Here is a 13,911-nt window from a genome sequence, read left to right as displayed (position 1 = left end):
AGTTTACATTCATTTCCCAGTGTTCTTTCTTTGGGTGTAGCTGCTTCTGTCCGTCCTTGATCAACTGAAACTGAATTAGCTCTCTTTATCGAAGAGATCCACTTCCATCAGAATACATCGTCATACAGTATCGTTGTTGAGGTATATAATCATCTCCTGGTTCTGCTCATTTCACTTAGCATCAGTCCATGTAGGTCTCTCCAAGCCTCTCTGTATTCATCCTGCTGGTCATTCCTTACAGAACAATAATATTCCATAACATTCATATACCACAATTTACCCAGCCATTCTCCAATGGATGGGCATCCATTCAGTTTCCAGTTTCTAGCCACTACAAACAGGGCTGCCACAAACATTTTGGCACCTACAGGTCCCTTTCCCTTCTTTAGTATCTCTTTGGGATATAAGCCCAATAGAAACACTGCTGGGTCAAAGGGGATGCACAGTTTGATAACTTTTTGGGCATAATTCCAGATTGCTCTCCAGAATGGCTGGATGTGTTCACAACTCCACCAACAATGCATCAGTGTCCCAGTTTTCCCGCATCCCCTCCAACATTCATCATTATTTTTTCCTGTCATCTTAGCCAATCGGACAGGGGTGTAGTGGTATCTCAGAGTTGTCTTAATTTGCATTTCTCTGATCAATAGTGATTTGGAACACTCTTTCATGTGAGTGGTAATAGTTTCAATTTCATCATCTGAAAACTGTCTGTTCATATTCTTTGATCATTTATCAATTGGAGAATGGCTTGATTTCTTATAGAGTCAATTCTCTCTATATTTTGGAAATGAGGCCTTTATCAGAACCTTTAACTGTGAAGATGTTTTCCCTCTCGGGGCTTTTGTTGGAGGTGACAGTCCTCTTTGCTCCCTTCTGCCGACGCCCTTCACGTCACCCCGCTGTACCCCCTTCACCAGTGACAGAATTTCTGGCTTCAAACCAACCCAACCCTTTCCACTTATACCCGTGGTACCGTGGTACAAGTCCACAGGGCTGCTTCTCCTCCTTCACTCGGCTCTCCTCAACTCCTGGCATTCTGGCTTCTGGACCCACCGATCCCAGCTGCTCTTTCCAATAGGTCTGGTGCTGAATTGTTAAATACAATGGCTTTTTCTAGATGGACTCATCACCTACTTTTCTGCTAGAGACTCCTTTTTCCCTCTGAATCTTTTCCTCCATGATGGCTTCCCCTGGGTGTGCTTTTCTGGGTTAACACCTATATCCACCCTCTGCCCTGGGTCCTCTTCTCTCCCCCAATGTTGTCATCATGGTTCGAGGACCAGATTTAGGCAAATGATCCCACACATATCAAGTTCTCATTCCTCTAAGCTCCAACCCCAACATCACCGACTGCCTCTGGACAGCCCCACCAAGGCTTCCCAAACACATCCCCAGAGGTGGTGCAGGAGCTCCACAGAGGGGACCCGTCCCCACCTGCAGTGTGCACACGAACTACTTGGCCCGACCTGGCACGAGTGTCCAGTCGGCCTGACCTGAGGTGAAGGTCCCATTGGCCAAAGGGCACATAAACTACTTGGTCCGACCCAGAGTGAGGGTCCGACTGGCCCGACCTGGGGCGAGGGTCTGATCAGCCCAGGGACACCGTCCTTTGACTCCAACACCAGCCATTTCTCAACTCTCTGAGAATCAGGGACCACCACCGAGGGCGCCGCCCACGTCCCTCTGCATTCTGGCTCTAGCCCACCCTCCTGTGCATCTCGCCGCCCCCCAATGTCCAGCACCAAGGCCTACCTGATGATCCCCAACAGGGACCTTCCATGCCCAGAGCCCCTCTGACTCCCCAAGACTGAGAGGACACTTCCTACAGAAAGTGTTTCCCATGGCTAAGTATTTAACAGAGGCCTTCCCGACTGTACGGGGAGGGAGGGGCCACAAAGGCATGAATGAAACCAGTCCTGGCCTCGGGGAGGTTCCATCACGTAGGAGGGAGAGCCATGCGGCGGCAGTCCCTCGTTCCCAACTGCGTCCAGTTCTTCGTGACCTTTTGGGTCTCCTTGGCAGTCACCGGCGTGGCTGGCCACTTCCTTCTCCCGCTTTTTCCCTTTGGGATAACTGGCTACATTGCTTAAGGGCCACGCCACCAACTCCAATCATCCTGGCTCTCACAGACTGACCAACAACGGGTCCTGGGCCAGCCCCATTTGGTCCGGATTTGGGTCCTGATCCCGAGTGAGAATGGAATCGTTCCTGCCAGAACTCCCGACGATCTTCCCTTTCCAGATTTGTGGTTGTTTAGGTAAAAGGAGCCCTTCTTCACCTCCATTCTTACTTGGCCTTAGCCACTGAATGGACTGGCCTGGCCAAACCAAGACTCGTTGAGGACATCATCTGGCCACGGGACCCGGCCGGCCCCGGAGGAGCGCGGGCGGCGACTGCCCCAGCACCAGCTACCCAGGTCACGGTCGCCCCGACGACAAACGACAACCAACCACCGGACTTGAGCCCTGACCCGGCATCCCACCCACTGTGCTAGCCCAGGACGCAGATGGATCCAGCCCCCTCCTTTCACAAATATCTGAAAGACCCCAGTCCCATCTCCTCTTTTCTCGGGGTCCCAGCTACAAACGGTGAACAGGAGGTCGGCGGGCCTGAAACCCAGCACTCAGCAGCAGGCTGACGGGCAGAGGGAAAGCGGTGGAGGGAGCTGCCCAGAAGGTGCCCAGCAAGGCAGCTGGGGCCTGGACGGACACCCCGGCCCCCTGCTCCCACAGACTGGCAAGAGTCATGGGGCTCTACCCAGAGAAAAAGGCAACCGTCTGGGCACTTCCCAGCCTCGCTGACACAGAGGAACAAAGGACTAAGGTTCTCCTCCTGCCATCTTTCCCCATTAAGAACTGATAAAGTCTAAATCAGATTAAATGTGCTGCTTTACCCTGGCAGAGGACAACTTACATTATGGAACATTTTTAATAAGCACACAGTGACGCACTGGTTTGGAAGCAATTCAGGAAGCAGAGGGCCTCCACCTGTTTGCTCAGTTCGGATTATATAATCTGTCTATTATTCTACCTGCGTATGCTGATCTTTAGAGAAAATAGCTCCGTCAATATTTGTGTACTGACTTGTTTATGTTAATGAAGAGTGTGCTGGGCACAGAAGAGTTAAATAATGGAGAGAAGAGAAACTAAAAACAAAGACTCACTTCAAGATTTAACAGCACCTGTTAAGAAACATTTGTTAATAAAGGAAGGAAAACATCTTGATATATGAAAGCGAACAACTTTTAACTCTGCAACCAAACCGAAAACAGATTTTAATTTATCAAAAATTTATAAGCACATCTTTAGAAGGAACTTAACAGTCGTTTCAATGACTTGACCACTGTTCACAATGAACAAATTTCTCCACACAGCCGTTTTTCTAACCTATACCTCAATTTCTCCTTTAAGCACCTGATAAGTAACAGGTGCTTCCCAACTACTTGTTGGATTTCTTTAGGACAAGGTGTTTGAGGCAGAATAGAATAAATCATTCAAAAGCTAAATTATAGTGTGGTGAGAAGCTAAACTGTACTTTGTCATTCTTGCCCTAACTTTAAACTACCTAAAATTTGGAATTCTTATTTCTCATTCCAAATTCAGACCAGTTTGTTACTGTCTCTAAATTAAGACTGATGGAATCAATGGGGCTGTTTTTGCATATATTCATTTTTATGTGAACTTCTACATCTCTCTTTTAGGGATAGAAGTCCTAAGAGCTTCCCAAATGAACAGATAGCTGAAAAATCTCAGCTTAAGCATTAGAAAGATTAAAAAGATCAGACAACCATTTATTAAACAACCTGTGTAGAAACTCCGTTAAGCACTAGGGAAAAGTGATGTAAAGTTTAGCTAAGGCAAGTCCCTACCCTCACAAAAGATAGACTCCAGGAGGAAGATAACTATAGATCACCGAATAAAAATATAACAAATAGGGCATTCGAGAGTTCCTAAACACTGTGTGAAACTCAAGGCCTCATTACCAACTAAGGAACTGGAAAGGCTTTATGTACTGGAGCAACTGAACTGAGCTTTAAAGAAAGGATAGAAATTCAAGACCCAGAGGGAAGAAAAGGGGAACTGGCAGAGCCAAGGGAATGTCCTAAGTGAGCAAAGCAGGACTATAAAAGGAAGCAGAGAGGAAATGGACATGAATGAGATAACAAGGGCAAAGGAGCTTGACTCGTCTTACTTGTGGGACAACAGAGATCCAACGAAGAAAAAACAAAGAGGACAAATAAAGCTTTAACTTTGGAGTTTCCTCCTCTAGTGAAAAAGGGAAGATTGTATTTGAGCTTTCTTTTGTAAACAGTTTAATCATAATAGAACTCTTGGGAATTGGTGGAAAAAGTCAATACAATTGACAGACTTTCCAAAGAATAGGACAATTTATACAAACGGGTATGGTCTCGGGAATTTTTCCAAATTAATCCAACATACCTATTTAAAGCCAATATGCTTCTTTCTCTTCCTATTTCCCCCAATTTTCCCCCAAACAACATAAACAAATACCAAGCCATTGTGCAGCAGATCTACTTCTTTGAACTTCAGAAATGATTTGATAAATTCATATGGAGTAAATCATACACTTCCTTGTGAATTACCCACTAAATTATCTTAATCTCAAGTTTTTATGGGCATAATTAAGCAGAATCGCTTCTCTTTATTCACTATCCTTTTTTTTATTCCTTTGACCAGATGACAGCCACCTCAAACCCAAAACAAGCACCAATTAATCAACATTTATTAAATTAATGGTAACTTTATCAGCCACTATCCCAGGCACTGAGGACACAGAGATATAAATAAAATGGGCTCTATCCTCAAGTTGCTTAGAGTTGTCTGGGAAATGATATGGGCTCATCAGCAGTTATAAAGCAAATCCAAGGTAATGGGTAAAGGACCAGCAGCTGTGCGAGTGGAGGGGGAGACGGGGAGAGAAGAGAAGGCCGTCAGAAAGGCCTCCGATAGCGGCACTGAAGCTAAAATGTAAAGGAAACTAGGGATTCTGAGAGAGAAAGATAAGAAAGAAGAGTACATCAGGGACAAATGAGCAAAGGGTCAGAAGGATGAAACTGGGAGAGACTCCACAGAATACGAGGTCAGCTTAGATTAGTGTGTGTGAAGGTGAAGAGATTATAAAAGCAGACCGGAGCCAAAGGCCTTGAAGAGACAACAAAAAGTCATTGGGGCCTATTGAGCCTGGGGAAGAAGCCGATCAGAACTGTGGAATAAGTCTGGCCTCCCACTGCGGAGAGTGGACTACTGTAATCCAGCTGCAAGGAGAGGAGGCTGCCTGAGGGAGTCAGAAAGGCAAACCCACGGGACTTGGCCACTGACGGGTTAATGGAAGAATCACTGAGGTGTGAACCTGGGTCCCTGGAAGGGGGAGCAGAGATCACAGGGGAAAGAGAGCCAGCCCTCCTTTGGACCCGTTAAGGCAAGAGCTTATTTTAGCCTCCTTTTTATCAGTCTGGGAGCTAAAACCATTCCAGGGAGGTGTTGATTTTGACACCACACTTACTTTAGTTAACTCTTGACTCTCTTAAATCAAGACAGTTTCCACAGGGAGGTGATACAGTAAGCTGGATGGAAATCTATCTCTTGGCAGGAAACCTTCCCACTACCAAGTGAATGCAAAGCACTCAGCGGGCCTGAGGGACCCCAAGTGTAGAGAAGATACTCTCTTCTAAGTGCAACTCGCAGCCCAGAAAGGCACCTGGGCCTCCCCGGGGAGGGCCGAGGTCTCTGCCGCTCCTGCACCATCAGCCTTGGAGGGCAGCCTAGAGCCCCAAGGATCCGTGGCACGGCCCGCGGCCTGCCCGCGTCTCCAGGACCACAAAGCTCTTGGAGGCCCTTGCCATTTCCTCATTGGACAGCGAGCGTCCGAGGCCACCTTTGAGCCCAGGCTTCGCTAACTCCAGGCCCAGCACTCGGTGCCACCCAGGACTGACTGCAGGGTGGGCTCACACAAGAGGGCGTCAGAGGAGAATCTTCAACCCAGGTCCTTGTGTTTGAGTGGTTCCCACAAGGGGCACGAAATGAAACTGCAGGAAAGGCTCCTTGAGGGTCACCTGTACGCTGAGTTAGGAGTTCGGTTTCACTCACACCTGGCTAAAAAGGCCACCCAATTTACAGGCCCAAGTGTCACCTGGGGATGCAGGATGAAGCTCGAGACCATGTCTAGATGTGTGGAAATCCGCAGCCATCGACAACGTAGGGGAGCCAACCGGGATGTAAAGGGAGAATGGAAGAGCCTGTCAACGGCACCCTGGACAGAGCCCCAAGTGCTCCCCTCTGTCCAAGGTGCCCACGTGTCTCGGCTGCCGGGCAGCCAAGCTCCTGACCTGTCCCCCAGAGATGTGCAACAGCCTCCTAACTGGTCTCCCAGGCTCAAGCCTTTCTACACTAGGACAGCCTCTGGGTGCAACTGCCCGAGTCATTTTCCTTAACACAAAGTCACTCCCCTACTCAGCCTCTTCAAGATCTCTTTTTTTCCAAACCTCACCTTCCACAGGGAGCCATTCCCCAAATCTACGGCTCTAATACCTCCCCAATTAACTCTGTCTCTGTGTATCCCTATACACACGTGGGCATGATTTTCTACAGCTCATCTCCTCAGCTGAGGTGCCATCCGCATTTGCCTGCAGGGAATGTTTCTTTTTTTGTTATCTGCATCCTCAGCATCCAGCACAGTGCTTGGCACAGGGCAGGTGGGGAGTACTTGCTAACGGACTGAAATCTTAAGGAAAAGCACTAACTTTCCAGCAGTCGGAAGATGGCAATATGGCGTGGGGGAGAGGGGAGGAGGGGCCTTCAGGGATTGGGATCAGGTTTAGGAAGATTTAGGAAGAAATCATAACAGGAGACTTTTTCCCAAGACATCAATTAACATTTGTCAACAGCAGAAATGTTTCTAAGTCAGGAACTTGGCTTTGATTGAGGTTAGAAATGTTAAGAGAAAACTAGCTAAATAAATGACCCATTCTATAATATAATCATCTCTTACACATGGGGCCAACATCCTCCTCTCCTATCATGCTCCTTTCACCATCCCCAAAATACGAACTACACAAAACAAAATACAATCTATACAATGAAGTATCTAGATCAGATCATCTCTAAAGTAGCTCCTCTACCAATTTGGAACTATGCTCAAAAAGTTATCAAACTGTGCATCCCCTTTGATCCAGCAGTGTTTCTACTGGGCTTATACCCCAAAGAGACACTAAAGAAGGGAAAGGGACCTGTAGGTGCCAAAATGTTTGTGGCAGCCCTGTTTGTAGTGGCTAGAAGCTGGAAAATGAAAGGATGCCCATCAATTGGAGAATGGTTGAGTAAATTGTGGTATATGAACGTTATGGAATATTATTGTTCTGTAAGGAATGACCAGCAGAATACAGAGAGGACTGGCGAAACTTACATGAACTGATGCTAAGTGAAATGAGCAGAACCAGGAGATCATTATATACCTCAACAACGATACTGTATGAGGATGTATTCCGATGGAAGTGGATCTCTTTGATAAAGAGAGCTAATTCAGTTTCAATTGATCAAGGATGGACAGAAGCAGCTACACCCAAAGAAAGAACACTGGGAAATGAATATAAACTGCTTGCATTTTTGTTTTTCTTCCCAGGTTATTTCTACCTTCTGAATCCAACTCTCCCTGTGCAACAAGAGAACTGTTCGGTTCTGCACACATAGATTGTATCTAGGATATACTGTAACCTATCTAACATGTGTAGGACTGCTTGCCATCTGGGGGAAGGGGTGGAGGGAGGTAGGGGAAAAATCGGAACAGAAGCAAGTGCAAGGGATTATGCTGTAAAAAATTACCCTGGCATGGGTTCTGTCAATAAAAAGTTATTAAAAAACAAACAAACAAATAAATAAATAAAGTGGCTCTACATCCTAGGATCTTTTTTTTCTTTTAACCACAGTACAAGCACAGTGAAAGTACTTAATGTATGGTTGTTGAATGATGTCTTAGTAGTTAGATGTAATCTATTAAAAGATAAAAATAAATTCTGAGCAAATTTGTATTAACAGTATCACGTGGTGGGAGGATTAGAACCTGCAGGTTCAAAGGTTGCTCACTATTTACCAGTCAGCTGACACATTACAACCACACCCACCAACATTTATATAGGGATGGGGAGGAATCTCTCTAGTTCTGCTTATCAAACTCACATAAGCATGAGGAAATTAATTTGGCACATTCCACTGGAAAACTGCACACTCAAAATGAATGATTTCCTTATCTCAGTAGAGGAAAGTGTATACTTAAGGACATGTTAAAGTTGCAATATAGTTTTGAAATTATTTGCAAATTGTAGTTTTTTTTTAAATTTTAAAACCAGCACCATCAAATGTTTCATCCTAAGAATAACATCATTGATTATTAAGTCAGCCTGTACACGTATACGTGAGCACCAACACTTTGTACTTGGGATGTGGCGTTCTGAGAATCTGCTGTGGGAAATGACCTTTGGAAAAGAACTCCTCACCTTAATCTGTGTACTTAAGATTTCTTTCGTGTATAAAATGAAAAATGTAAACTGCTCAGTCAAGCATTTCATGAAATTAGAGCTTAAGAATGTTAGACCTTCTAAAATTCAGAAATTAGCCCTGTGGAATAATGAGGGCTCTACTAACTCAACAAAATTATGATTGTGACCCATAAGCTTAATTAGGTCATTTCTGCAGCTCTCTTATTATCCAAGAAAGAGAACACAGATTAGACTATCAAAAACTGACTGCTTTTCTTCAGGGCTCAATTTTTCAGGCTTCTTCCCTCCCAATGACATTCCTTTGCAGTACACCAACAGGCAAACTAAGAGGTCACAAATTCAAATAACCAAAATAATGATCAATATAATCCTTTTTATAAAATAGGATTACCAATGATATATGGGGGACCTAATTTAACTTTGAAATAATTTAAATTTGTGTGAACCATTCAGCAATAAACAAAAGCTGCAATTATATACAGTCAGAAAGAATATATGAGAACAATCATATATCACATTTATCAATATTATCATTAAAGCTGATTCCTCAAAAATTTAAGCTGCAAGCAGAAGCCATATTTAAAAGATTCAACTATATAAACACAGTGGAGAGAAATTAATATAAAGCTTGAAAATATACATTAATTGCAATTAGTATTAAAATATGCATTAATTAGCTAAAGATTTAGGATTCAAATATTGAAATCTGCACTCGAATCAACTGTGAATTTGCCATACCTTGTAGGTATAAGTTTGGAAAAAAAAATCCAGAGTAAATAATCAAACACTGGTCAGCAAAAGCTCAATGAGAAGTAATTATACTATAGCAAATATAAGTGAATTACCTCGTCTTCGCCCATAACTCCTCGCTGCATGTAAACAAAGGACAAATTATAAAATGTCAGAACTAAACATGCCCATATGTAAAAATATTTGTGTTAAGAAAAAAAAAATCTATGTGGGTTTCTGAAATTAGAGCTACTTTGTTTTAGGAATTACAATATTTAGTTATGGTTAGTTAAGTCACACCCTAAATTTACTTTTTCTTTCTTCTTTTAAGTCAATGGAAGAGTAGACTAAAATTTTTCCATTTAAAATAAATCCTGGATACCATTGTCCTAAAAACTGAGAATACTCTGAAATTCTTAGTTTCCGAATGAGTCTTTTATCTGATAAAATAGGTATAATGCATAATAAATATCTACAATTACAAGGATAACCACTAAGTGATAGAATCTTTTGGTTTCAGCAATTCAAAAACCAGATAAGGGTTTGTTATCTATTAATGGAATTATCATCTAGATCCTGTGAGGTGAATGAAAAATAATTCAACCGTTTACAATCAGACTGACCAAAAGCTGGTACATAATTTAAAGAATTGTATAGCGTTTTCTCCATAGCCACTGAGTCTAATCTTTCACGAGACTGGAGCCTGAAAGTTTAATGTAGTATAATGAGGTAATCTGCCAATGCACAAGTTGACTAAAAATAAATATCAAGAGGACTCAAGGATGACCTTTCATAGCCTGGGAAAGCTTACAGATGGACCCCATTCTCAGAATGTTTTAAAAGGCATAAAAAGACTACAGACTTGCAAAGAAAAGCAATTGCATTGAAATAGTTATCAAAACAACACCCTCCCTCCCCCACCCCCAATCAAGTTCAGATTCCAGACTACAAACTTTTACTCTGGCACAAGGATAACGAAGTCAAATTTTAATAACACTAGGTTAGCTTTATTAAATTTGTTTCAACACAATATATGAATGGGGGGAAAGTTAAGTTAAAAAAGGTGGTTTTATTCTAAGGCAACATCCACAGCCTGGGAGCCCTATATATAAGGTCCAAGAAATGATTTGCTAAGGCAATTGCAGGCCATGATGAATTGAAAGTTAGAGATAACCACCTTCCACGGCTTAAGTTCTATAAACCGATAATTCTGTACGGCTTATGAACAATATTCTAAATATCCAAATGGCCCTTGTCAGAAAAAAGGTTCTAAGAATTCAATCTAATGAGTCCCATGTGATTGTATAAGCATGGTAGTTATACACTAATTCTTCTGGATACCACAGAGGTATGAACAAAAATATATGTAAGCACTTATGCCCTAATTTTTTTTAAGGAGAGAGATGTTCCAATATTTGTAGCATTTTATTTATTATTTATTTCTTAGAGGGTATTTCAATTACAGATACTGAAATCTCAGATCCTTCTTTACTACAGAAAGCACTAGCTAAGGGAATTTGTTTTGTATGACTATACATATTTATAATGGATTTTGTTTTTCTTGCTTTCTCACTGAGTGGGAGAGGGGAAAAATGAAATTGAAAATAAAATTGAATTCTCCCTTCCCTCTTCCCCATCAAAATGCATTTGCTGAAAATTACCCATTGGTTGTTTTAGACAAAGACTCCTTGTGAGAACAAAAAAATAGGTGCAAATCAAATATTCGTATACTAGGAACACTGCATGAAATCAATGCAACAAATGAAAAAATACTATTAAAATCAGATTGCCCCCATCATGAGTTTTCAGGGTTCATGAAGAAATTGTGCTATTAAACACAAAGTAAAAAACAAACAGGTAAAAGCTCTCTGAAGAAGTCTAGAAAAACAACAGGTTGTGTTCAGACTTTAGTTATTATAAAAAAAAAAAAAACTACTTCATGAGAATTCAAGATTGCACTGGGTTTCTCCAGAAGAATATCAAAATCAGTTTTGGGAGCCTGTGATTTCAAATAGGAACCTTCTAGTGAAAAGACTTCCTCAACCTCTAGAGACAGAGGATTACACAAGCCCATAGATGATATAGGAAGGGGACCTAGCCAGGATGAATCAAAAGCAGGGCTTTCTGGCTTTCAGCTCAGCCAGCTAATGGCTAAGCTCTGTTACTATGTCTCATGTAAAAAATAGCCTTCAAATGCAAAGAACAAAGTAATAATGTATATCTGTACAGTATCTAGCACCTCCACATCAACTAACTCAATTATTCTTGGGAACAGTTAGTTTTTTTGTCAGATGGATATCAAAGTTACAAGTTTCTCTTTTCAGATGAAGAAAAATTAAGGATAAACAAGGATCAGGAGTCGCCCAAATCCCACGAGAAACGAGGTGCTGCCTCCTCAACCAAAAGCTTAGTTCCCCACTCTAATCCTTATCATTTACATTTATTTAGCCACAGATGGACCGGGCACTTTTTCTTGTCGTTTGGTGGCTTCTGCATAAAACTGGAAACGATCACTTTTAAGTCACCCAAATTACTTTAGGTGATGTTGCTTGAAGGGGAGAAGTTTGGGGATGTGCCGGATGAGACAGCAGACTGGAAGAAGGCTCCCCAAGCCACTGGGCAACCACTGAAGGCAAGTGTAGAACAGGCCAAAGGAGGCAGGCCCCCGAACTGTTCTAGACTCCTAGCTAGCCCTGTTCTAATTCATTCCTATTGTAATGACTATAATTATTATATTGATTATAATGCGGTAGGGTGGACAGAACCCTAACTGTGAACTCAAATTTGGCCTCTAACACTTAGTATCTGTATATGGATCCCAGGAAAGTTTAATTTTATCTGTTCCAATCTCTTTCTGTAAATGGGACAATAAACAGCATCCACTTCAATGTGGATGTTGTGAGAATCAAATGAGAGAAGATTTGTGAAGTGCTTAGTCCAGGGCCTGGCAAAAAGCAGAAGTTTGGTGCTCGTTTCCTCCCTCCCCCATAGCCTCCCTTTGGGGGAGGATCCCCAGGAGAGGGGAGTGGAGAGAATTGTCTGTTTTTTTCTAATGTCCAAACTCACCCCCCCTCACTCTCACACTCACTCCCTCTCACACACTAGCTCCCTCTCTCCCCCTAACATGGGGGGAAAGAATAACAAAATAAAACCTTCCTTGATGGATGGGACAAGATAGAAGTAGATCAGTTTTCATAAATAGCCAAATCAAGCCTGAAAAACGTATGGGCCAGATGGATGACCATAAGAAATAAATAAGGTCTTAATGGACGAGGTTCCAAGCTGCAGCCCTGGCCCTGGGCCCTGTAAGCAGCAGCAGAAAGCACCCATCTAAACCTGAATGTCCAAGATGACTTAACTCTAAGGTCAGGGCAGCTTTAAATTATCCCAGGGGGAAGGTAGGAAAAAAATCAGAACACAGGGTTTTGTAGCCATGAATGTCCAAAATTATTCATGTATATATTTTGGAAAAAAAAAAAAGCTGTAATTTAAAAAATTATCCCAGAATGATTTGGTATTCCAGAGTCCCAAATTAAACTTTGACAAGACATTAGAGAGCAGGACGAACTTGTATTAAACATTCACGCTACAGATGTTCTTTGTTTCTCGGTTTCAAATGCTCAATTGTGATGAAGGCATGGACAGGAATCACAATTTGAGGATCATGGTGAAAATGTATGGCATCGCAGCCAGGTCACATGCTGGCTCCTCTCACATCCTATCTGATTTGTTAATTATACACAAATGGAGATGGGGATATTTAAAAAGGCAGTAAGCACATTTATCTAAGTGTCATCATAATTGGCAGCTTGAAAATTATGAATCTGGGGATTTTTTTTATTGCCAGTTCCCTTGAAAATTTTGTTTACAATAAAGAAACGGCCATTCCAATGGCTTATTCTGTCAACCCTTAAGACTATTATAGAAAATAACATTCATTAAGGATCTAATTAAAACATGCAAAGTAATTCCTCTATGGGTTGCCACTTCCACCCCAATGCCAGTAAAGTGTTCACTGTTATAGACCTGTCACTAATAAGAACTTGAATTATGATGTTTATTTTGAACATCTGTATTTTAGGTGCAAAGTCCAATAAGAAAATGTTTTTACAAAGGTTATAGGGCAAAGAAGTATTTTCTAGATGGATTTAAGACCACTTTATGTGATCCAAATAGACTTAGGGTGTTTTAATTTACGGGATTTTCAATCAGAACTAAATTTCAGAAACAAATCTAACCTTGTAACCTTCCTTCTAATAAAATAAACAGAAATGCCTTTTTTGGCTAACGAGCTGTTTACTTCCCTGAAGGTGGTAGCGGAGGTGGCAGGAGCGGCAGCAGCAATGTGCAGTGGTTTATGGTTTGTAAAACCATTCATCCCCACACAAAACAAACCCGGGGAGTGAGTGCCATTACTGTTCTGATTTTACAGAGGAGCGAACCGAGGCAGAAATAGCCACACAGCTACTAAGCGTGGCAGTTGAATTTGAATTCAAGTCTTCCTCCGGTCTTCTCTCCTTCAGAGTCTGGCAAGCTTTCTAAGGGTAGAGGGCGTCTCTCCACCTTCTCTCCATCATCTCTCAGAGCAGAGGCCCTTCCATCGCAGGCTCGAGCCCCACTGGCCGCGGGGCTGCTCGGCCAGGACGAGGCCTTTTCTTTGCCCGTAA

At 42.4% G+C, this 13,911-nt stretch overlaps 1 protein-coding gene across 4 annotated transcripts in view; it reads right to left on the bottom strand.

The window, feature by feature from the left end:
* The window catches only part of CPEB2 (cytoplasmic polyadenylation element binding protein 2), a 64,221-nt gene that overhangs the window by 23,621 nt on the left and 26,689 nt on the right, over positions 1-13,911 (bottom strand). For 2 of the 4 annotated variants that reach the window (XM_051967229.1, XM_051967227.1), the window contains one exon: positions 9,361-9,384. The exons of the other annotated variants lie outside the window; for them this stretch is intronic. In XM_051967229.1, coding sequence (XP_051823189.1) covers positions 9,361-9,384 — 24 coding nt within the window. The remainder of the gene's footprint in view (positions 1-9,360; positions 9,385-13,911) is intronic. 4 annotated transcript variants of the gene reach the window in all.

The sequence above is a fragment of the Antechinus flavipes genome, chromosome 6 (genome assembly GCF_016432865.1).
Source record: "Antechinus flavipes isolate AdamAnt ecotype Samford, QLD, Australia chromosome 6, AdamAnt_v2, whole genome shotgun sequence".
NCBI lineage: Eukaryota > Metazoa > Chordata > Mammalia > Dasyuromorphia > Dasyuridae > Antechinus > Antechinus flavipes.
The sequence above is the reverse complement of the archived record's forward strand: the minus strand, read 5'-3'. Positions and strand labels throughout refer to the sequence as shown.